General features: G+C 33.6%; 2 protein-coding genes across 20 annotated transcripts in view; both read left to right on the forward strand.

Annotated features, from left to right (window-relative positions):
* The window catches only part of LOC137627133 (tyrosine-protein phosphatase 10D-like), a 591,968-nt gene that overhangs the window by 74,055 nt on the left and 490,413 nt on the right, over positions 1-27,500 (forward strand). The window lies entirely within an intron of this gene.
* Positions 1-27,500, forward strand: part of LOC137627128 (uncharacterized) — a 296,405-nt gene that overhangs the window by 30,066 nt on the left and 238,839 nt on the right. The window contains exon 2 of the mRNA XM_068358188.1: positions 6,974-9,439. Coding sequence (XP_068214289.1) covers positions 6,974-9,439 — 2,466 coding nt within the window. The remainder of the gene's footprint in view (positions 1-6,973; positions 9,440-27,500) is intronic.

The following is a 27,500-nucleotide window of genomic DNA, read 5'->3' on the forward strand; positions in this document are numbered from 1 at the left end:
TACCATTCACACAAAATGTTTGTCAATGAGATGAAATACCATTCTTACATGAAAATAAAGAATTCTACTACACGAGATACGTTTTTCTCATGAATATTCAAATATCCTACTCGATCTGGCCCTGTTAAATCCGTGAGTATGTAATGATTAAAGTAAAAATTTCTCATTTTCACTATTTTAAACTTGTTACCCCATCCTCTTTTAAACGTTTCACATTGTTTTTTTTTTTATTACAACATATCATATTATTCCTATAATGGTAATACCAATATTCAAAACATAGCAATGTTCCATGGTGATTATAATGGTACTTTCGGTGCAATTAAAAAGTTCTCAGAATTCCATCCTTTTATACCACAAAAATTACAATACAAATGGTTTTAAACAATACCTTATTATCTTTTACTTTACAAACGACTACCCAAAAGAATAGTTGCTGCCAATTTTTTCTTTTTTCCGTTGGTTATCTCTACCCTCCACTACAACAATAATTGGCAGAAGACCCCATTGCTTTTCCAACATTACAAACATAATGTGAGTATTTCTTTTATGTTTAAAGAAAAATCATTAGAGTTTTTAAAATATATCGCTAAAATAATGACCCACAGGGCAGGCAAGCGCAAATCATTATATACTGCTTGACATTACATAGGAGAGGCGATGTTTTTTGTTCTTTGTGAATGAAGTAAGCCACACAGGAGCAAAAAATATTTTACAAACTTTTTTTGCTAAAGTGATTAGTCTCTTTTCCTTTGGATAGCTCGGAAATATTTGTTTTTCTTTTCATTGTCTCAACCATATGGTTCCCAACCTAGTTTGGCACCAAAACAGTTGATTAATCTCTGAAATGAACGTCAAATCTCAACAAAGTATGTTATTTATTACAGGAGGGTCATAAATTTTTATTAAAAAAATTTTCATGACTGGATGTATATATTTACCCATTTATTCATAAATTGAACATCTAATAAAGACATTTTCCTAGATGAGAATTCCAAGCATATAATGCGAGTCTGGCCACCCAAAGAAAACTTAGTTCAAAATGAGGAGCAGCTTCTAATTATATATCTAAGACTGCTACACATTAACCCATTAAGGCCGTGGTAGCCTAAATATTGGTGTAAATAGGCCACAAAACAACATAATTTAAGTTACAACGAATAGCATACTCAAAAGCCAAAACATTCACCTTTTTTCTACTGTTATAAAAAAAATTACATCATTGTCTAAGGTGGATAAAATCTTTAAAAAATTAAAAAATTTTATTTATTGTGCTTTGGTTAGTGCTGGAATTGTGTAAATCTTTGTAACTGGCCCAGAGAGATTCATATGCAAATGTGAAGAAAATTTAACTTGGCTTATCTTTGTGTGAGCTAAATTGTAAGTTTATCCGCTACTTTGTGTAATTTTCTTTTATGGAGACTTTAATCCTTAGAGTGTTAAAGGTTATATTTTTTCATCAAGTATCAAGATGAAATGTTGGTGTAAAATTTAATTTCAAGTGAAACAAGTGATTATATACTTTTCATATGTATTTATTTATTTTTTTTTTATCTTAGTCTAAGGCTTTATACATATATAATATTTCAAGTCAAGTGATTATATAATTCTCAGTGTAACATTTCTTATGTCCTAATCTAAGTTTTGCTCAGTCTTAATATTTAGAGCGAATTTTCTTTATGTACATTCCTTCAAAGTGTTGTATATATATATATATATATATATATATATATATATATATATATATATATATTGTAAAGAGTGTATAATTTCAATCACCAGTGTTTGGATATTCAGTGTTTTTATATATTGCTTTTTGGGAGATATTTAATTGTCTCAGAGCTTGGGTATTAATATTTTGAAAATAAACGGTTTATTGTAAAAACAAAAAGGTGAGTTTGGAACTCGATAGGCTGCTACGGTAAGCAGCTCTTCTAGGAGAAGGACACTCAAAAATCAAACCATTGTTCTCTAGTCTTGGGTAGTGCCATAACCTCTGCACCATGGTCTTCCACTGCCTTGGGTTATTGTTCTTAAGGGTACAATCGGGGACACTGTTCTCTCTTATTTATCCTCTTCCTGGTTTTGTTAAGTTTTATTTTAATATTGTAGCTGTTCTTAAAACAATTAATTTTTCCTTGTTTTCTTTCTTCACTAGGCTGTTTTCCCTGTTGGAGCCCCTGGGCTTATAGCATCCTGCTTCTCCAACTAGGGTTCCAGCTTAGCAAATAATAATAATAATAATAATAATAATATTAATAATAATAATAATAATAATAATAATAATAATAATGCATACTATATACACACACACACACACACACACCATATATATATATATATATATATATATATATATATATATATATATATATATATATATATATATATATATATATACACATATATATATATATATATATATATATATATATATATATATATATATATATATATAAAAATATATACATATATATATATATAAAAATATATATATATATATATATATATATATATATATATATATATATATATATATATATATATATATTATCATATTTGGGTTCCCAGACCACGGGACCATAATATAATAAATTTCTGGTGCCCATATTTTTGGATCGAGTATTGATGATAACAGGGCTGTGTTTTCGTTAAAGGTTTGAACAATTTAGTGTTGATATGATTTTGTATACTGTTAGGACAGTTTTGGAGAGGTATTAGTATATAGTAAAATACAAGATGGGACAGTTTAATATCGAAGAGTTTTTGAAAAACTCGAAGGTTCAGGAATTTTCAGAAGCTAATGTAACTATATTTCATTGGCTCTCTATTCTAAGGGCATATGTTGGTCTTGCAATGAGTAGGATGATTAAAGACTAAATCAAGTGTCTAGCTTTAGATGTGTTGATAAACTCGGGGAAATTGTCAGTAGAAGATATTGTAGCAGTTCATGAACTGTTGGAGGAGGCTGAAGAAGACTTTGTAGCAAAGCAAGGACCAGTCAACCACAAACCGAAAGATTGAAACAGATAGGGAAGCAGAGACTGAGATTTGACAAATTGCAGCAAAGTAGAATTTGATTAAGTTAAAGATGATGTCAGAAGAGAAAGTAGTAGCACAACATGCGAGGGAAATCAAAGCAAGACAAGAAGAAGCAAAAAGAGAAGAAGCCAGAGAAGTAGGAAGACATGGGATGAGAATAGAAGATAAAGAGAGAAAATACGAAAAAGAGACAGAGAACGAGAAGAAAAAGAGAGGGAAGAGACAAGAGAATTTGCATGACACACAAGAGAATTGGAACTGTTGAATGCGAGTGCAAAGTCTACAATGCAGACAGAGGGGAAACCTATTAAGCACTATACCATGTTTACTGTGATGAACACCCAGAGGTTAATTTCAAAGCTCAAAGAAGAGGCTCCTGACAAATTCTTTGACCATTTTGAAACGGTCGTATCGACGATGCAATGGCCCGAAGATAAATGGTCTGAGTTATTGTAAAGTGTACTCTTTTGGAAAGGTCGCAGTCCTTATCTATCCTTATCTCAGGACCAGAGGAAGGAGTATCAAGAAGTGAAGAGGAACATACTATAAGTGCATCATATGACCTCTGAATATTATGATGAAAGGTCCTGAAGTTTGAGGAATGACGAGAAAATTACTTTCCTTAATTACGCTTATAAGACACGACAATGTTTTAAGAGATGGACAGAGGCTGCTAACGTGAAGTAGATGGCTGATTTAGAAGAATTGATAGTACTGGAACAATATCTATGGGGATTTCCCAAACCTATTAAAAGGTACTTGAGAGAGAGAGTTGAGGAAACTTGATCAAGCTGCTTCGCTGAGCGAAGATTATAATACTATCAGTCGTAGACCCTCCTAAGAAATGAAGTTTCAACAGTTCTTCCGACAAAGTGTTAATTATTCCCTGAACCATGGAAACCATTTCAGTAATAAATATGTGAAAAAGTTCAAAATTAATAACGGAAGTAGCATTGGTACTATCCCTTTGCAGAATGTGATAGTACCACAGCAACAATTGTCGTATCGTCCTCCTCCAAGTATTGTTAAAGACATGGGATGAAAATAGTGCTGTAAGTGTGACAAGAGAGGACAGGGAGAAGACGAAAATAAACCCCGCTACATTTGCACGATGAAAAGGACAAACCCAAAGAGCGTGGATACCTTTAACCAATATATTTATGAAGGTATGTTAGCAGCAATAGACTGGGATGAGTGAACCCCGGTCCAATATTGCGCGACACGACTTGCAACCATAGTAAGGTGAGACAAGGAGTACAGACGTTGGTGGTGCAGTCTCTCACAGGACACTCGGTTATTTTGAAGGGAATAGGAAAATAAGAAGTTACCCTTTTTTGCCATTTGAAACTGTCATGTGAGTTGGTGACAGGTAATTTTGATTTTGCGGTAAAGGATTATAGTTGCCAAAGGAAACCCAGGTTTTGTTTCCTTTTGTGTGAGGAAGAGTTCGAGAGGACAATACTTGGTAGTTTTGACACCTTTGCTCATTCCCCCACGCATCCCAGTCGTTCGGGAAGTTTCTGGAAGTAGCTAAGTTTTATATTTAAAGGCAACCTCAGGGTTAGATATATAAATAGATATTCCTAGCCTTAAGACAGCCATCATCCCCTCTCTAGCTCTCGCGCGCAGCTCAGTGTATTATTTTAAAAGTGTTCAGTGAAAATTCAATGTTTTGGTTTCACTAGTATTTATAATCATAGTGAGTACTTATAAAAATTCTCAGAGAATTTTTGTAAACGGGCCTATAGAAAGGTTAGGTATTTATACTGTGGACTGGTTATATATTTTTCGTTAGGTGTCACACTTAAATATTGTATTCAGATTTAACGTTAAGTGAAACAGGTGACTATAATTTTCATAAGTGTTATTCCTCTTTCTTAGTCAAAGGTATATTCAGATTTAACATTTTCAAGTCAAAAAAATATAAAATTTTCAGATAGTGACATTTTAGTCCTAATCTTATTTCGACTAATTTATTTGATTATTGTGAATTCTTTCGAAGTCTTGTAATTTACATACAACAAATATATTTTTGTAAAGATTGTATTAATACTTTCACCATTGTTTGTAATTGTAATCCTCACATCCTATTATGAACTGAAGTTAGACCTATCTGAATATTCATAATAATAATTACCCAATTTTCTTTTAAGTGTACTTAAGATATATTTGGATATTCAGAAATTTATATATTGCTTCCTGGGAATTATTTAACTATTTCGGAGGTTATGTAATTATATTTTATAATGTAGCAGTTTTAATGTAAATTCAAACAAGTGAGTTTCGAATTCGAGAGGTTGATCAACTTGTCAGTCGTGATATATGAAATATTATAGATTTGGTTTCAGTCACTACTCATAGTATAACGTATATTTTTGGTCCCAGACCAGGAGCCATCACCGTATAATATATATATATATATATATATATATATATATATATATATATATATATATATGTATATGTATATATATATATATATATATATATATATATATATATATATATATATATATATATATATATTCAGTATTTGTATATATATATATATATATATATATATATATATATATATATATATATATATATATATATATATATTCAGTATTTGTATATATATATATATATATATATATATATACTGTATATTATTGTTATCATTATTGTTGTTATTATTACTTGCTAAGCTACAACCCTAGTTGGAAAAGCAGGATGTTATAAGCCCAGGGGCTCCAACAGGGAAAGTAGCTCAGTGAAGAAAGGACACCAAAAAAAAAAGTAAAATATTTTAAGAAGAGCAACAACACTAAAATAAATATCTCCTATATAAACTATAAAATACTTTAACAAACCAAGAGGAAAAGAAATAACATAGAATAGTGTGGCCAAGTGTACCATCAAGCAAGAGAACTCTAACCAAAAAGACAGTGGAATACCATGGTACAGAGTCTATGGCACTACCCATGATTAGAAAGCAATGGTATGATATTGGAGTGGTCTTGTCCTAGAAGAGATTCTTACCATAGCAAAAGATTCTCTTCTAACCTTAAAAAGAGAAAAGTTTCCACTGAACTATTACAGTGAAGTAAGAAGAATTGTTTGGTAATCTAAGTGTTCTCCGGTGTATGAAGACAGAGGAAAATGTTTAAAGAATAGGCCAGACTACTGAGTGTGCGTGTGTGTAGGCAAACGGAAAATGAACCGTAACCAGAAAAAAGGATCCAATGTAGTACTCTCTGGCCAATCAAAAAAACCCATAACTCTCTAGTGGTAGTATCTCAACTGGTGGCTAGTGCCCTGTTCAACATAAAAAATTATAATTAAAGATAATCTAAATAGAATAGTGTGCCCGAGTGTACCCTCAAGCAAGAGAACTGTAACCCAAAAGGGAGGTTGAAGTGCACTGTTTTTTATATTTATATTTATATATATATATATATATATATATATATATATATATATATATATATATATATATATATTTATATATATTATATATATATATATATATATATATATATATATATATATATATATATATATATATATATATATATTATATATATATATATATATATATATATATATATATATATATATATATATATATATATATACATTTATATATATATATATATATATATATATATATATATATATATATATATATATATATATATATATATATATATATGTGTGTGTGTGTGTGTGTGTGTGTGTGTGTGTATGTGTGTGTGTACTTGTGTGTGTGTGTTTGTGTGTGTGTATATATGTTTTTGTTACCTTTGATATTTTATGATAAGAGGGAAAAATGTTTGAAGTAATTTAGCTTTTTCAAAAAGCAGGGAAAATTAATTGAAATTCTATTTACATTTTGAATTACAATTTATTACATACCTAATCATTCTATTTTTTTTTTACTTCGTTACAGGATGACTCCTGTATTCAATGAATCTGACCGGTATAAGATCAGACTATGGAAGATCTCCGATGAGGTTATAAGTCCCTTGTTGAGGCAGTTTCTCATCTGGGGAAACCCAGATTGGGATCAGAAAATAAAATTCTTAACTTACCTGGAGAACAAAAATGTAGAGTTGAATAAACTAAAGAAGAAGCTCTATTCAGAACAGCTTAAGACGTTGCAAAAGTATCCAACAGATGTTGCTAAGTGGGATATAACCCTTATTTGTCTCCTTTTGAAACATTGTAAAGGAGTCTTTGCTGGAAAAGATGACATTGCTTGGTCATCAGGAAGCGGTAAAGAGCCAGAATGTCTTATCACATATTTAAAAGACATAAGAAACACCATAGCTCATGAAGCTGTCAATCTAAATCAGAAAGATTTCTTTGACAAAATTGAAGAAATCCGTACACTAATGGAGAGAGCACTTTGCAGTGTTGGCAAAATATGTTCACATGTCAGCCAGACAGAGATTGATGCAAATATTGCTAATTTCAACAAAAAGCTCAATGAAATAAGAGATGCAGACATTTCGCCAAAGACCTTTGATGAGTACAAGAAGGAATTGTTCTTCTCTGAACAGATAACATTGATAAGGAATAAAGGTGTTCCATTCTTAAAAGATGTCTTGAATCGGAATACAACCATAAATCCACTGTCCTTAATAGTGAAAGGAGATGGAAGGCAGTTGCCAGTGAATGAAATATTCACAGAAATAGAACTGAATCAGGATGGAGAGAATAAGGAGGTTTTACTGGAGGACATAATAGATGTAGCCTCGGGTTCTGACGCTGGAAGTTTTATTTTGCTCAAAGGACATGCAGGAATGGGCAAGAGCACTCTAGTGAAAAAGATAACATCTGATTGGGCCAACCAAAGACCCTCCATCAAAGGCCTCAGCTCCTTTCATCTGCTCTTTTATGCAGAATTAAGAGATATTGTTAATACATTTGATAGGCTTATTGAATGCTCTTTGGGAGAAGAAGTTCATCGCTCATTCAAGGATGGAGACCTTGTTAAAGCTGTCTTAGGACAAAAAACTCTGGTCATCTTAGATGGCTACGATGAGCTCAACAAGAGTTCATCTGGCCTTTTCAACCATATTCTTTCTTTAAACAAACTCTACAGCCAATTAACTGTTATCGTTACGACCAGACCTGAAGCTGAAGAGAAACTGAATGCTCATCTCGAATCCAGGGCTTTGAACGCTGTTCATCTTCGGCTTGTAGGAATTAAAGCCAACAAAAGAGAAGAGTTTGTAACCAAATACTTCTCGAGTCTACCCAAAGATTCCCCAGTTTTACAAGAGCCAGATAATCTATTAGAATTCCTTAGGAAAACTGAACACAAAATGAGCATAGTGTGGGAAGTCGCCTATAATCTCTGTCTCCTCACAATTCTTTGGATGTTCAAACCAGATGATCTAAACAGAATCACAACTGAGGCTGAGCTCTACTGGCAGATTTTCCTTCTAATCATCTCCAAATTAGAGGAGCGCTTCCAGAGGAACCCATCTACGTGTGACATAGAATTAAGTGTCTTGCGACACAAAATAGATATATTTCTGGAGGAACTCTCTTTGGAATCTCTCAAAGGATTGAAAGATGATTTTATAAATCTTCCCCATTCGGTCTATCAAAGATTGACTGATCTATGTCATCTTTTGCGAGTACCAATAGAAGAGCTGGCTGGAGCCTTCCTAAAGAAAGTCAACTCCTTCAACAACTCCTATTACACTTTCCCTCATAAGGGTTTCATGGAGTTCATGGGAGGTTACAACATATATAAACAAGTGACCAGCCCAGATATGGATCTATTGGCAATACAGGAGTGGAGTGATGAATTATCTCAAACCAGGATCCCATCACAAATCCAATCAAAAATTCTTGCTTTTCTTATATCAACGAAAACATCATCAGTGACAAACGTTCTGAAAGTGCTGCATGACGGCTCTCTCCCTGACTCTCTGGAGAAGTATCAAAACCTACTTATCCAGACACTAAGCATTTTCCACGTGGGGGAAGTGGAGGTGCCACTGGCAACCAAGATTGAGACCCTGGAACTCCTGGAGAAGTCAGGATTGAAGGACAAAGACTCCTTCCTGAAAGTCATGCACAACATAAAGTGCAATGACGAACTCTCACGCTGGATAGCGCAGAGGTTTTGCTTGATTGATGACTACACTAGAATCACTGACTCATCATTCGAGTCTTACATCGCCCTCCTTGCAGCCACTGATCCTCCTCTCCCAAACAGAGATGAAATTGGAATTTTTATAGACCTCGAAGAAAGTATCTCCGGCTTCGAGGTACTAACCAAACATCTCTTGCGACACCAGGTTTACCCAAGAGAAATATTGCTTCAGCGCAGCTTTAGAGAATTTACGTCTATTAACGCAGAGGAAACAGAGTCAATCAAAGGGCTACTCAGCAAAGAGTAAGTTTTGCCTTTTCCTTTGCTTTTCTGACAGTTATTCTGAATATCAGCCTACTTCTTAACTAATATCATCCAATATTTTTATGAAAAAGAAAGTAATACATAAAAACACAAACACACACACACATACACACAAACATACACACACACACACACACACACACACACATATATATATATATATATATATATATATATATATATATATATATATATATATATATATATACTTATATACACACACACATACACACACACACATATGTATGTTAAGCGTAGTTTTAAAGAGAAATGAAGACAGACATGAATAATTAGGCTACAAATTTTGCCACAACCCTCAACTTGAGTCTCATAGTCTATATCCTTTATATCACTAGTATCATCATCATCATCATCATCATCATCATCATCATCATAATCATCATCACAGTCATCATTAGATTCATTATAAAAAAGTCTCAAATTTATTTTCCTTCTCATTTATAGATGATATAAATATCAATATTCCACCAAATTATTCCTTTTTACTTTTCATTCTTATCATCATCATCATCATCATCATCATTATCATCGTCATCGTCTCCTTCATCATCTTAATCATCATCATCATTCCACTTAATAAAATTCCCGATCGAATCTAATAATTATTTCTTTCTTTTCTTCTCTTTGGAACAGTTGTGAGTCTTACATAGGCATCTGGAACCCAACGTTTCAAATCCCTCCAAATGTGAAGTTACTCTGTGTGAGGCTTCCGGACCTATTCAGCCTCAACGCCTTTTGTCGATCTTTGCAAGAGACAAAAGAGATCAGACATTTAGGTGAGTTATAAATGAAGGACGACAGATGTTCTGTCTTCCTTTCCTTTGAGGGACTTTATGATATCTCGCCTTCTTCCCCTTATCCCATTCCTGTCATTCGTTCACTTAATATTGTTATTATCATTTATTTCCATTATTGTAACTATCATTATTATTATCATTATTGCTGTATAAATTTAGAGCATTATATTCGAGGCTCAATGAATTTTTATTTTTCTTAAATAGGACAATATTGTTTTCATCTGATCTGAAGTAATTTAAAAGTTTTCGATGCTAAGTTTTCTTTTATTTTTCTTAAATTTAAAGGAAATGATTCAGTTTAAAGGTGACATTACTACATCACTATAGTCACTATTGATTTCACAAATAAGGATATTAATGATGGTGACAGTAATGAATAGTAATGATCATGATGGTAATGAATAGGAAACTAGAATCGGTAAGAGTGATAGTCACTCAAGGCTACTCCTGACTCCGCCTCCTTTCTGCGCTGATTGGTTCTCTAGAAAAATGTGGGCGGAGTTATCTGATCTCAAGAACCAATCACCGAAAGGGACGTGAAAAGTATTATATCGACCAATAATATTGCGATAGTCCAATAAAACTGAGTTCTCATTGGCTGTGTTTCTTTATACGGTGCTCAATGCGAGTGTATCATGAGGAGACTGATGTCATCCCATTACAAGATAAAAACTACAATGCTCGTATGCACACACATTGATTCACACACACAATAACTAACGCACACAAGGACATTGACTCACGCACGCACACAGCTTAACTCGCACGCACACACATCAACGCAAACCCATAGCTTCTAACTTTAGTAATTTCGTCTCTTAATTCGTTGTTTCAGTTATCATTATTCCCATTTGGTCTTTTCCTTTAAAATCTTACGAAATGTTTGGTTGTGATTTTCATTGTCCTCAAAGTGGTTGTTGTTGTTGTTGTTTTTCTTCTTCTTCTTTTTCTTCTTCCTTAAGACTTTTTCCTTTTCCAGGGATTCACTTTAGTGTCAAGGATGTCAGCAGCGTCAGTCACCCAATTCCTTTCTTGGAGGAGGATCCATATATCAATGTCTTTGTCAGCGATGTCCAGGGAGAAGACATCGAGAAGGTTGGGGACATCCTTCGGGCATTGCAACCACAGGATGCAAGGAGGTGAGGAAACATCATTCCTTGAGAGAGAGAGAGAGAGAGAGAGAGAGAGAGAGAGAGAGAGAGAGAGAGAGAGAGACGATATAATTATCATATTAATTTATTGAACAGAAAAATTGATTTGAAATAAGAATTTAAATCGACATCAGATTTGGAGAAAGAAAAATCTCATAGGCCTATTAATAGCAATAGTCAATTATTAATTATTATAGAAATAGAAATAAGTTTATCAATTTGTACACTTTTCAAATGTTACTTAAAGGTTTATTTCTATTTTCAATTCATATCCTATTTGGGATCATTAAAAATTAATTGCAATACTGTGTACGTGAAGGTGTGTGTGTGTGTGTTTGTGTGTCTGAATGCACTTGTTCATCTTAACAAAACAAGATGTCAATAAAACAATAATTAAAAATATGGTTGACATCATTTCCTTTCTTCTTCTTTTCCTTTCCTTTCATTTCATCCAATTTTTCTTCATTTCATTCTTCTTCTTCCCAACAGATCCTTCACTTCAATCTGCTTCCCTCGGTGTTCCAAGAAGAGGAGGAGTCCTCGGGATTTCCTCCTCCCAATGATGAACTCCTTGAAGGGAGTCAGGGTGAAGAGTTCATCAGTTTCCCAGAAGATGAACGACCAGATGACGAAGCCTTACTTAGAGAGATGGATCTTAAGGCAAAGGAATCCACCGGATGTAGATTGGGTGTTATATGGTGAGTTTGCTTCTTTTTTTCTTCTCCTTCTTCATCTGTATTGTACGATTTTTATCTCTCTCTCTCTCTCTCTCTCTCTCTCTCTCTCTTAACATTCCTCTTAAGCCTTTGAGCAGACCATAGGCCTAAAAATTAATCTATATAATTAGGTCTGGTAATTTTTTATATCATAGGTCTATTTTTTCACGGTATTAATTGTATTTAGGCGGCATCTCTCTCTCTCTCTCTCTCTCTCTCTCTCTCTCTCTCTCTCCTTTAAGCAGGCCATGGGCCTAAAAAACTGATTTATTCCATAAAATTGGGTAATTTTTTTTATATAGGTCTAATTGTTAATGTCATCACGCCATTTATGCATCATCATCATCATCGCTCTCTCTCTCTCTCTCTCTCTCTCTCTCTCTCTCTCTCTCTCTCTCTCTCTCTCAGCAGGTGATGAGCCTAGATAACTAATCTTATTCATTATAAGCCAAGTTTCAAAACTATTTTTCTTCTGGTTTAGGTCTATGATTAGTTTCTTATTAGTTTTTTCTTTCCTCATTCGATCACTTGATATTCCTTTGTATCTTCATTAATGGAATCAGAGACATTTCCAGAGAATGTCGTTGTGTGGATGATAGAGAGGTGTTGATGTGTAGAGCAATTTCCACCTCATTATTATCTTCACTTTTCTTATTATTCTGCTCATTATCATTTGATTAGAATATCTGATTATGTTTGTTTGAATCTCATTATTTATGGTTCCCCTCAATTCTTTCCTCACTTCCTTCAATTCTCGTCATATTCATCTTCTCTTTCTTTCACTATCATTATTATTTCTTTCTCTTTAGAATAAAGATTTCCTCATCATATCCTATGCCATTTTTCGTTAGCTTTTTTGCTGAGTCATTGCAAACAACCAAAGTCTATTTCATAATGGTGTTTTCTTCTTTGCTTCGGTAGGATGACTGATGCAGAGATGTTCCTTGATAGAGAGTAAATGATAGACTTATATGATGAACCCTGAGGCGTCAACTAAAAAGAAAAAGAAGAAGTTCAATAACATCTGACCCTTTAGTTGTGAAACAAATGTCTCAAAATGTTAATCACCAAATTCTAATTCATAATCTTTCACTAAATGATTCAAGTTTAACTAGTTTTTTATAATAATTACATTATAAATATGACTTTCAGATCGTAATGGTCATTTCTCGATTGGAATGTGATATATATATATATATATATATATATATATATATATATATATATATATATATATATATATATATATATATATATATATATACATATATATATATTTAATTGTTAGGGAACAATTAAATCTTTTCATAGAAATCTATTGTTTTTTAAAACTTTTATTATGTTCATTCTACTGTTTATTCTCTTCTCTTATATCTATTTTCAAAACTTTTCTTTTTTGTTATCATTCATATACAATTAATATTTTTAATTACCAAAGTAGTGTTTGACTTATATCATGATATATTCTTATCAAAATATTGCAAATCTTGAATGTGTTAAGATTCACTCTAAACATTGTCTATTATCTATTCATGTAAACAAAATCTATTTAAGTGATCTTGACGGAGATGGTTGAGGTGATGGTAGGTAATATGTAATAGTGGAGCTCATCATAAATAAATCTGTGAATAAAAATTGTGTTTTCATCACCTTTCAATTTTATTCATTTTATACTAATCTCCATTGATAATGTCATATGATATGTCCCTAATATTCCCTTAAAGTTCTGGACGGAATCTGTAGAGCAAAAGCTCTTCAGGAAAAAGCTCTCTCTCTCTCTCTCTCTCTCTCTCTCTCTCTCTCTCTCTCTCTCTCTCTCTCTCTCTCTCTCTCTCTCTCTTTTGGGAGGTGAACAAAGACAATATCCTTACAAAGTCCTTCAAAGGGACAACGCCAGGCAATAAAAGAAAAAAAAATAATCTCAATAACAGTCTGACAGGTGAGTTCTTTGTGTAATGTCTTGTTCTATATATGATTAGTTGTAACATTAAAGTAAACTTATCAGAAGTAAATCTTTTTTATGAACTTATATATTAAAATGGATATGCTTTGCTGCTCAAGAATAATATCATTATTGTAATCAATTTATTTCTCCATTTAATGATCAAAGTAAAGGAACATCAAACTGAGCTGTTTATTGCAGAGATTCTGTCTTTTGTAAAACACTTGAACTTTGTAATGCCCTCATATTGATGCTATTTTCAATTGCAGATCAGATGAACTGGTAGAACAAAAGACTGACTGACTGACTGACTGACTGACTGGTGCACAGGGAGATTGTTCATCGTCCTCTGCTGGACCTAAGAAAAGCTGATATGTTAGACCAGCGTCTGTCAGACCCATTGAGTCAACATCTGATCAGAAGAGAAGGAACACAGAGCTGAAGGACATTGGAGAAGAGAAAAAATAGGATGATGTAGGGTTTTTAAGGTAAGAATTTTGACTTGTTTTTTTAATGAATTATATGAAATGGATATGATAAGGAGTTACTACTTTTGAAGAATTGAATGAAAAGAGTAATATTTGTAGTTACTACTCCTAATGAAATGAACCGAAAGAGTAATATTTCGAGTGAATATTTCAAATACATTTATTGAGAAGAGTAACGTTAATATTTATTACTTTTATTCATATTGAATATAAATCTCGAAAGGAATTTATACGATTAGACTTAATATGAATCTTCTCACTTTCGAGTACTTTTTTTACACAAAGCAATATCAAATTTGATTCTGTTAAAAGCATATATATATATATATATATATATATATATATATATATATATATATATATATATATATATATATATATATATATATATATATATATATATATATATCTGTGAAACAGGCAAAAGTAAAATAAATCATGTGTGTCTCTCCCCTTCTCATGCAGACACGCAGAAAGAATGAGAGGGAGGAACACATTAGTAATTATGACCAAATGTCTAAAATAATTGCCGATTGTGGTTCTTTTTTTTTTTTGTCTTTAATTATTTAGTTTTCACCATGAGAAGGAAACATTGCTTCCGGGTTTTCAGAAAATCTACTATTGTTTTTAGATAATAGTTGTAAAAGGTACCTCCTTATAATGGTTTTAAGGCATTGCATTGATTATTGAACAAGAGGCATTTGATAACTCTGTTTTCCAAAATAAAAGTTTTTTTTTTATTTTTTGTATATCTGCAGGGAAATGATCAAGTGAGGAGCTTCTCTTTGGAAATTCCTGCGTCTCCTTTGGTGAGAGGTCATCCGAACATGTCCCCCTTACACTCAGCGGGTCCTTCCTCGCAAAGTCCTAAGTTACACCTTACCTGGGGTATCAGAGGACAGGATCGACAAGGGAGGCTCCAAACGAGGCTTCAAGGAACGGGATACATGATTTACTCACCCTGTCTCTGGTGGCTCTCCCCATCTAGGGATTTTACTCTGGAGGATTGGTGCATCCAGCAAGCACAAGCAGGATTGCAAGTTTCTGTTGACGATTTTGCAGACATTATCTGCATTCTGGAACCAGAATCTGACCTGAGGGTGCAGCTCCCAGAAAGGTCTACATTGTTTATCTCTGATTGATGGCGGTGAGTGCCAGACAGAGTCGTTCCTTAACTTTGGTCTTCTTTGGAGTCATCTTCCTCTTTTTTTGTATAGAGTCTCATGTCTACAACTCCTTTATTATACCATTTTTTATATTAAGCAATTGGTCAATGCAAAAATTATATTTATCAGAAGTAAAAAAAGTTTCGATAAACTCACATGTTAAGTGTCTTATGTGCAACTCCAATCCTGCAACTAATGATATATAATATTGAATCTCTCTGTTTTGCCACTACAGAATCATGTTAATTAAGTTGATCGATTTTGTTTGGTAATTGAGGATCAGAGTAAACTTATATCACAACAAGATTTCTGTTGCAGAGATTTTATCTTTTGCAATGCGCTTGAACTCTGTAATTGATGCTGTTTCCTTTTACAGATCAGATGTACTGGTAAAAAGAGGAGACTGACTGACTGACTGACTGAATAACTGATACACCGGTATATTGTTCATCATCATCTGTTGGACTCAAGAGAAGCTGACATGTTAGACAAGCGTTAGTCAAAGCCCTTGAGTCAACCTCTTGTGAGAAGAGAAGGAACATTGAGAAGAGATAAAAAGGTGAGGTATGATTTTAAGGAAAAGAATGAATTGAAGGTAAAAATAGAATTTGTATATATTATTCTTAAAGAAATAAATGCAAAGAATAAAATGGTTTTCCTTTTGATAGTTTTGAAATCTTTTTCTATATTTTCATTATCATTATTATCATAATTGTTATCATTGCTATTATTCATTATAAATGATATATTTTCGAGAGTCTACTAACTTAGAATAATGTTAGAACCTTTTTAGATTCCATTATTTCTTGTACTTAATCTTATATTAATTTTCCTCTGTTTCTTTTAGTTGGAAGTAAAAGTTAATGTCTTCAATATATCAGCAGAAAAAAAGGGGGAAAGAGGTTGGATGTCTCCCTCCTGCAGTACAGACAGACATACAGACATATATACAGAGAGGAACGGCCAAGTAATTATTAACAATAATTCCATTCCTCTCTTTCTCCAAATGTCTACAAATAATTGCAACTTGAAGTGTTTATTCTGTTTTGTCCTAAATTATTCTGTTGTTTCTGATTCAGAAAAAAAAAGTAATCATTAATTTAGGGTTACAAACATTCAACTTTGGTATTTAGACAATCACTAAAAATTACCTATTTCTAATAGGTTCAGTATATGGATTTTGCTAAATTGGTTTATCTTCTGTTATTAAGCAAGATGCATTTAACATATATTCTATAAAAAAATATTAGCTTTATGTTTATTGTATGTTTTCAGGAGAATTATTAGATGAATTTTTCATTGGAAATTCGTCCATTTCTTACAATGGCGCTACATCAGCCTTCTGGGGAGAGGTCGTTCTAATACGACATCTTTTTCTGGGATTTTATTCAGGAGTCTGGGCAGTCTGCATCCAGCCAGTACTTGGGCAGTAGTGGGTAGAGTTCCTCATAAGGGATGTTGAGATATCTTTCCTATGAGCTGCAAAACTGCAAGAGACTGTAAAGGGCCGGAAATAGATTCTGACATCAAGGAGCAACACTAAGATAGATCACCTGATAGATTGGTGGTTGTGAGTACCTGACTCAGTCATTCTTCAACTCTATCTTTTTCTAAAGTAAACCTCCTTTTCTTTGCATAAAACCTCTCCTTCAAAACTGCTCAAGATTTTGTCCTTTGGCAATTGATATTTCTCCTTTTCTTGTCTTAAGGAAACATTCATGAATTATAAGACTTAGAATGATATAGCCAATTTATTCTTAATTGTGTTTTGGAATGTAATTATTATTTTGGTTGTTGAAATAAACCTGAATTGTTTTTCCTTTTAAAAATTATTCTCTCATACAGATAAAGGAAAGCTGAAAAATACGACCCTTTATTTATTATCCGTCCCTTCAATTGCTATTCTATACCCATCGTGAGAAGTCTCTATCCTTGGGATTATTCACTTGCAGGTTCACATCTGGTTCTCTCTGCGGACAAGATATATTTCTCTCCTTGAGAAAAGAGACGAGGAAATCTCCTTCCCAACAAATCATCCTGAATCCGCTTGAGTGATCATTGCAGCCTCTTGGTTGATCGGAACTCGAAAGAACTCAACTGATCAGCAGTTTGGTCACCGTCTTAAGGTAAGTGCCATCGGTGCTTAGCCTTTGATCAACAGACAAGTGAAGCAACCCAAGTAATGGATTAATGGTTGAGGTAAGAGATTAAAGGGATTATTCATTAAGCAATACAAATTTAATAACATTTAAAGGAATAAGTCTACAATGACACAAAAAAAATGGTGACATCTGAATATATAAACATATGGATGTAATAATAATAATAATAATAATAATAATAATAATAATAATAATAATAATAATAATAATAACAAAATAATAATAATAATAATAATAATAATAATAATAATAATAATGATAATAATAATATTAACAATAATAACAATAATACTAATGATAGTATTTGTTGTAGTAGTAATAATAATAATAATAATAATAATAATAATTATAATAATAATAATGATAGTAATTAAGCTCTTAGCTCCTATCTCTCTCTCTCTCTCTCTCTCTCTCTCTCTCTCTCTCTCTCTCTCTCTCTCTCTCTCTCTCTCTCTCTCTAGCAGATGTTCACATATAATGCATGAAAAATTATTTATGTGGGAATTCAGTAAGTAGTGTATCTCCTCTGAGAGCATAGCACAGCCAAGTCCTCAGGCATCAAGCCAGCAAAGCAGCTAACTCACATTTGAATAGTAATGTGTCATCTTGTGCCACCCACATAATTTTACGTCTCAGTTGTCCTCATGAACTGGAGTCCCAAATCAATAATATCTGTGATGGGTGTGAATGTCATAAGCCAATAGGCAGCTGCATCATTATATGTCTCTGTTGCTGCTCACCCTTCTGATAAGGGTACAAAATTGATTATTTTCAACCTTAACTTGAAACAATATCCTTTGTGAGAAATATATTGATGTGGTTTTAGTTTCCCTTCCTAAAGTGGAATATAAAATTAGTGTAGCCTTGAAGCATACCCCTCATGGAAAAGGTGGGCCAAAGTACATGGTGAACGGTGAAGTTAATTAATATACTATTTTCAGAATATTATTACCTAATTCTAAGGAATAAAGAACTTCCACATTAGTACTAAAGCATCAGATCAGTGTACATTTCACCCCTTTTTCCAGTCTGTTTTGCCCTTCACCTGTACACGCACACTTTCGAAAAAAGGTCTTGTTCTACCATGTATCACGACATAGAATCCTCTTAGTGATTTCATTTCCACATGGCACATTATTAGCTTTAGATAACATGGGAGTTATGGAAATTAGGCGGCAATCAGTGGGACTTAAGCTAACACAAACAAATTTACATAGAGGAGTAACATTACCAATTCTCCAACAAGTGCTGAAAGCTCCTCTTCTTGCTAACTTGCGCAAAATAACAGATAACTTCTGAGCTAAAAAATCTGCTGCCTTTATAAAAAATAAAGAAAAAATACCATTTGGGTCTACACCTCCATAAGCATCAAGGTCCATCAACAGAGCTTTAATTTCACGAGATCGAAAAGCTAAACTAGTTGGTTTAGCTTCAGGAAAACAAGAATGAGGAAGTTCAAGTTTTTCATTACTTTGTTTACTGTCAAAAACCTCAATTAAAGGGGTGTCTTTTCCTTTTGACAGTGAGTGACTGAGCCATCTGGTTTAAGTAAAGGAGGAAATGTATCTACATCAAAGAGTGTAGATTAAAGGGTACACCACCATTTTTGTTACTAATTTGTACCAGAAAGGGTTTCTTTTATGATTAAATTGTATTTCTTTTCAGTTGAGGCATAAACTCTCTGAGCAAAAGCTCGAAGCTGAGTATAGTTATTCCAAGTCAAATCTGATCTGTTACCCTTCCAAAGATGATAGGCCTCCTGTTTCTCCAAATAAGCAGGTCTGCAATCATCACTGAACCACAGTTTGTCCTTCACTCGGTACTTTAGCACACGAGAAGGGATACGCCTATCAATTATGTGGACTATATTCACCTTCCAAGGGGCAACAGAATCTACACTACTATATAATTGTGACCGATTCAAGACCAAAAGATCATGCAAAATCCCATTCCAGTCTGCTTGGGATTTCATATAAATTTTACAAGAGTATGATATAATAGGGACAGACTGCTCAGTCTTCACTACTAATGAAATCACGGCATGATCAGATGTCCCGACTGGAGAACCAACCTTATTAGTTATAATGCCAGGAGAGTCAGTGTATACGAGGTCCAAGCAATTACCAGACCTGTGAGTAGCTTCATTTATGATTTGCTCACAGCCTGATTGGGAGGCAAAGTCTAAAGCTCCTATGGTAAGCATTAAAATCTCCAACAAAGACAAAAGAAGCCTTTCTATCATCTTCTTGTATCTTAGCCATAATAATTTAGTAAGAGGACAATCGAAGATAAAATCATCCATGTCTGGATTCCGGGAGATCGAACCCGAATAAAAGTTGTTATGCCTGCCACAAACGTTTATGAGCTGAATCGTTTAATATCCACATTGATAGCAGGACTTATGAGAAGTAGGGTACTCAGTCCTAATATACACCACCATTCCTTTGGCCCTAGGAATGGCATCACGTTTCAACATTATTGGCTTCTTAAAACCAGTTATAAGGAGCTCAGATTACTCATATTAGAAACTAAAGTTTCTGAGCACAAAAGAATATGATACTGTCTGGACACAACTGTAAGGCCATGGATATTTGCATGAAGACCACGAATATTGCAATACAGAAGACGACATTGACGAAATCTAGGACGTACTGGTCCCGGATATCGCTCGATGTCTCCAGACAGCATAAAAATTGATAAAAATAAAGGAGACATCATACTTAAAAACTAGATTAACAAGAATTATAACAAAATCAATATGTACAGAAATATAAATAAAGTGATTGATGAAACCCATAGACTATAGTAAAAAGTGGGAAAAACTGGTCAACATGGAGGAGCCGATACACCATGCAAGGCTAAATCCCCTCCAGGATAGCCATTTCTACTGAAGAGAGGACAATAAGGAGGGTTTTGAGAGGAAAAAGAATCAGAAAAGGAAAAGACAACCTTTTGATAAACCACCAGGCAACCATGGCCCTTCTATTAAGCCTCTCAAACACACTATTTCAATAAAATAATAATAATAATAATAATAAAAAGATAGAGTAGTATGCCCGAGTGCACCCTCGAGCAAGAGAACTCTAACCCAAGACAGTGGAAGACCATGGTACCGAGGCTATGACACTACCCAAGACTAGAGAACAATGGTTTAATTTTGGAGTTCCTTCTCCTAGAAGAGCTGCTTACCATAGCTAAAGAGTCTCTTTTACCCTTACCAAGAGGAAAGTGCACTGAACACAGGCAGTACAGTAATTAACCCCTTGGGTGAAGAAGTGTTTGGTATCTCACTGTTTTCAGGCTTATGAGGAAAGACGAGAATATGTAAAGAATAAGCCAGCCAATTTTCTGTATGCGTAGGCAAAGAAAAAGTAAGCCGTAACCAGAGAGAGGGATCAAACACATTACTGTCTGACCAGTCAACGGACCCAATAACTCTCTAGTGGTAGTATCTCAACGGTAGTATCATTAAGTGAATGAATAAGATTCAGCTCTTCGGAAGTACCATGAACGTTAGTGGATAGTCTTAATTGAAGAAAGTTTTGGTGTAATAATAGATAATGCTGAATTAGAATATGTTATTTAGGGATTTTGTCGTTAAAGTCCGATGGAAGTTTCAAGCCAGATATGACTGGAATATTATTTTTATTTTCATTGAACTACTGTATATTACTTATATTGTCATGAATGCTTGAATAAGTGATACCAAAGTTACAATTTGTTATACAAAGGTCTAGCCTGCATTGTTTTAGGCTACTGAAAATATGTCCAGTCCAACAGGAAATACTTCAGGTTGTAATTTAAGGGTCAACATTTATAAACAGCTTAAAGGTGCTAAACAACAATGAAAGGATTTGGAACTTGGCTATTGGCCTAGGTTACCTGTTGAAAATTTGAATAGGCTTATCTTAGCCTTTTCCATATGGACTATATATGTGTGGGATTGGTTATGCCTGTAATAAGCTACATATGTTTGGGGTTAGCTATGGCTGTAATAGGCTATACTGTAAATGTTTGAGTAGGCGCTGCATGTAAAAGGATTATGTGTTGGGAAAAGCTATGCCTTTAATATCACCGCGATATACAGTAGTCCATGTGAATATATCTATACCAGTGAATTATTTGGCTTTACTTCACCATTCTAGCTAAGAGGGCTTAGTGCCCCTTGAAACTCCTCATGAACAAAATATGTTTGCTATGAATGTCATAACCCCTTTAATTATTCTATTTGAATTTCAATATCTAGGGTATACTTTGGAATTGTTTTAATTATTTATCTGAAATTCTAAGCCCATATCTGGTAAAATTATAGATCATGGTTGCACATTTGAATTGCCTGTAAAGTTTAATATTATTTATTTATTCATTCATTTTATGGTGCCTATTGATTAATGTGATGATATTCCTTCAACGCTCACCTTGTAATGGAACTTGTTTGACTAGAAGTGAATTCAATCACATTATCTTTAGCATATTTGATGACATTATAAAATTTTAAATCTAATCATTGTTTGGCTATATGTAATTTTTCCTTCCTTTTTTGCATTTTCCAGTTAAAACTGTATATATCTAGACAATAAGTCAAGACTAACAAGATTTTGTATTAAGTACTACCTTGCCAGCAATAAGATTAAACCTCTAATGCACCAAGAAAACGTTTCTATTATTGGCCTTCCATTGGCGTTTTAAAACATATATTCCACTTACACTTTGGGTGTAATATTTTTAGCCTCCTAGACTTTATCTTCAAGCATTGAACCATATCTGGACTTTTTGGTGATGCTAGCATGATCACAAATTAAGCCTCTGATGAGGACATGTTGGTCCTCTTCCCTGGTGCTAGCATAGGCCATTAAGCATAAGAGACAGTTTCTGTCTCCTTCGAGTACCTTAACTAGAAGCTGTTCTCTGGAGATTTTTTTTTTTTTTTTTTTTTTTTTTTTTTTTGTGTGGATTGATCTGACTTCTTTTCAAATTTCATGAATCCACCAAATGCATTTTCCTGAAATTCTTGTTTTTTTTCATTGTCGTTTCCAGAATGTTCAGGGTACGTATTTGGCACAAAGTAACTCTTTCAATTGTTTCTTTCCACTGGAGAACATCACGATAATCAACTCAAGGCACATAGGAGGGTTGAATAATTTAAAACTAGTTCCATTTGATTGGGGAGTCATTTCATAGAAGCGGAGAGTTGTCTGATTGATATACCTGAAGCTAAGGAACACCTTAATGTGCCCATGAATGAATTTAGTGTGATTGAAGTCGAAGCTATCCTCAAAACTCTGAAAAGATAAAAACCCTTGAATACGATGGAATAACTACTGAGACAATATCGGCTGAAGATGAAATAACTTCCGGAATACTTACAAGATTATTTTGTAGGATGTAGCGTGAAGAGAGAAAATGAATTGAGTGGAAGCTAGAAGTGTCTGTGGTAATGGCAAAGAAAAGGGAGACCTGACTGATTGCAATAATTATAGAAGAATCACACTTACATCAAGTCATATATAGTATGCTCAATCTAGAGAGACTAAAGAGTAAGGTTGATGAAAAGCTGAGATATTAACAAGCAAGATTTAGAAAAAGTAGAAGTAGCACACACCAAAATTTCATCTTAAGACATGTGGTGCAGAAGTGTGTAGAATATAGGAATCCACTATAGAAACTAGTTTCAAATGACTTTGTGAGTCTTCTTAAACAGCGAACCATTTGAATATGTTACACCAGTGCATTTTAACCAATCACCGAGAGTAATTTGATTTTTGTTACAAAAAAATATTCTTGATTAGGAAAAACTATAGAAAATATAGCCATAAAAATAGCTCTATGTCCATTGACATCATCAAATTATAGGTTGGTGTTCAGACCAAAATTTATAACCGGTTCTATACCTGTTCAATAAAGTATTTTTCAGCGAATTTGTTTTAAGCGATGGTCATTTTCAGCCAAACTATTTGAGAAATTAGTTTTATCGATGAGTAGTATAAGTGAAGAGCAGTTTAAGTGACTCTAAAAGCCATAAGAGACTCTTGGTATCTAGGAAGAAATTGATATTGAGCATTTCAAGTACTTATACATTAAAACATCAAGGAAATCGTTTTATTGAAGAGTGAACCAGACATAACCAGTAGTAATCTATCTTTATATAAAATAGATTATGCAATTCTATATGCAATTGCATGGTAATGTGAAGTAAATAACGGCAATAGATAATTAAAGACAACTTTATATAACATAAATTACAATGATTGTATGGAAAAGGTGAGCATACTCATAGTCGTGATTTAGAGGAAATTAACATAAAAGAAAAGAAAGAATTGTGATCGCTGCCGAAAAGACACACTATCCACCACGACGCAAAGGCTACTCTAGGACACAGTACTTGGGGTTTCAGATGAAGTTGTATCATGACTTATGACATAAACAAATCTGAGGAAAACTATGCAATGGAAGCAGTGCGTGTTATTATTATTATTATTATTATTTTTATTATTATTATTATTATTATTATTATTATTATTATTATTACTATTGTTATTATTATCATTATTATTAGATAACCGACAACCTTTGTTGGACGAGGAAGATGCTATGAGACCAAGAGCTCCAACAAGGAAAGAAAAGAAGAGAAAAAATAAAAGAAAACAAAAGAATAATTATAATAAAATATCTAAATAAACTTCACCAATATTAGAATAGATATTTCATATATAAACTATAAAAACACTTACGTCACCCTGTTCTGATAAGGAAAAGAAAACAAATTGCTGCAAGTTTGAACTTTTCGAGTTCTACTTACTCAATTACCCGATTAGAAAGATAATTCCACAACTTTGAGAGTACCGCTTATCTATTGAGCCTGATGATGGAGAAGGCCTGACTATTAGGAATTAACTTGCATGCCTAATTTTACGAACAGGATTGAACTGTCCGGGGAGATCTGAATGTAGTAAATCTGACATCGACATTGATGACCAAGACATCAAGAAAGAGAAGGCGTCCATCAGTGCTATACTTCAAGTCTATAAGAAGAGGTTCAGGCCCTGGACGGCTGGAATATTTGTGATCTGTCGTAGATTCTCGATCTCTTATTTAAAGAAATTATTCTCTAATTCAAATAAAGGACACAATGACTCAGCTTTCGGAAGAATAGCACCTTCCCAGTGCATTTTTCACATAAGCTCTTCAATAATAGAGTCATCTCATTTCCATCACTCTCAAGGCCGAACTACCACCCGATTTCTTGTTACTTCATAGGAATGTTTTCATCTAATCGTGATTCTAAAGGAAGCCAGAGTCCTATTGGCTCTTAATGAACTATTTTTGTTTAAACAAACATAATAATGCAAATAAAGGGATTCTATGAAATATTTACATCAAAAGTTAGGAGAAACCTTCTTGCAATTTTGTTTCGTACTATTTACAAAGCGCCGGCTAAATCCTAGCCTAAAACCTTTATTCTCCAACAAATAGTTTCATTCTACCAAATCTTCCATCCTCGTAAGGAAATAGGAATGATTGGAATTTGAATTAAGCTAGAGCCTTCCTTTTAAGAAGAGAAGTAATTATAACAGGAGTAATCAGAGATTTCTGACCTCTATCTAAGGTTGATGGAGTCTCCCATGGTCTAAGATTTACCTGTGGAGATATTTACCACACTTGATGCGACCAGATTCTGTTTTTGTAAAAGCGGGACATTTCATAATACATATATACAGTACATATCTTCTAAACATCAAGTTGATATTAGTTTTGACAGTCCCATTATAGAGTAATCTTTGGGCCTTAACGTGTGTATGGTTAGCGCTCATTTTCTTCTTCTTCTTCTTCTTCTTCTTCTTCTTCTCCTTCTTCTATATTTAGTAGGAGATATGTCTCAATTCTTGGAGCCATTTTACTCCCCTGTAAAGGCTTTCGTTTTTGTTGAATGCGAGTGTGTTGGCGCTCTATTCCTCCCAACCTGGCTCTGGAAATAAGAATAGGGAGGCTTTCCTGGAATTGCTTCTCAAAATACTCTTGAAAATGTGACTCTCAGGTGTAAATGACACATATCCGAAATGGAACCTGTGCCTAAGACTAGATTAAAACGAGGGCAAATGATAAGCAATGGGTGGTTTAGTATTGTCTTAAGGGGCCCTTACACCATCAATCTTTTGACATGTAATAAGATTGTCCTCAAAATTTATTGAGTCAATCATATACTCTCACATAGGTCGACTGTAATGGTCAATATTTAGTTCCTCACTAGCCTTCATGCAGACAGCATGTTACCTGTTTTCAGTTTCAGTGATATTTTGTTTGAATTAAAAAAAAAAATGACATCACTGGACGAAGGACTGGTATAAGAGGATACATGATTATAGCCATGGAAATTTTTTATCATGCTTGGAATTAAGTGAGCGTTAGGATTTTAAGATTTTTTTTTTTTAAAGATAAACTGTGAAGGTTTTGAAGATGTAATGTTTATGGTAAATCCCCTGATCTCAAAAAGAAACCCAGTCAGGAAAGAAGCTATCTCACCAACTGAAAGGTTGTCAATCAGCGTTATTTTGCCACAGTTAACACTTTTGAAGGCTTGAAATCTGTAACTGCTGTGTCTCCGCAGTCTATCAGTGTCATTGTTACTGAAACCAGTAGGGCCATTATAAAATGACTCAAAAATATTTCAAGGTAGGAAAAACAATATATTTATTTCCCATTAAATTTTATGGGATTTTGAACATATTTCTTTGAAATTAGAAAAGAAAAAATACAGAAATATTCATTATCTTGTATTTAGTTATTGGTGATGATTCTGGAATGCCGTTAGAACACGGAGTCCCAATGCAGTCTCTATCTAACCCTCAAAGATATTATCATTGAGAGATCCTTCAACATATGTTGCTTTTGAGGAATTCATATCCCACAACTCCATTTCCCATGTAGATGTCAGTCTTTCATACTAGTTTTCAGTTCGTTAAAGACGTTTCTATGCATGGGATAAAAGTTTTCGTTGCTCCTCTAACTTTCTTCTCCCTATTCTATAGGGACCCTCTATTTCACGAATCTTTTTGGAATTTTAAGTGACTATACATGAATTCATGAATAAAGATATATGATTTGAATATATGAATATAAATTAATTGCATATTATATCAATTAAACTTTGAGGATACTTACGGAATCTAATTCACCTGCAGTCAGAGTCCTCTGCATCCTTGATCGTAGAGGTAGATTCTGAAGGAGTTTCCTGATCTCTAAGAAAATTCATTTCTGTGTAGTACCACAATATTGGGCTCATGGAACTCCAGAACCGCAACCAGACTTCTTTGAGGAGGTGATCTTCCTCAACTGTTTTTTTTGGACGTTCGTCTTTAACGAATTAAATTCAGTTTTTACATTCTCAGCCGCCTTCTGGTACCTCCTCCCATATATCTCGAGGAGAATGATATAGACCTTCTCAGATTTTTTGGTCACCGTCATTATACTCATCCGTGTTAACCTTCCACACTGTGGACAACTCCCTCGAAAGTCAAATGCTCTCTCTAAGGAATTCACTATTTGCCTTCATAAAACTTTTATTGCCCTCTACTCCAATGCCAGACATGTTGTTGGGAC

The sequence above is a fragment of the Palaemon carinicauda genome, chromosome 34, assembly GCF_036898095.1.
Source record: "Palaemon carinicauda isolate YSFRI2023 chromosome 34, ASM3689809v2, whole genome shotgun sequence".
NCBI classification, from domain to species: Eukaryota; Metazoa; Arthropoda; class Malacostraca; order Decapoda; family Palaemonidae; genus Palaemon; species Palaemon carinicauda.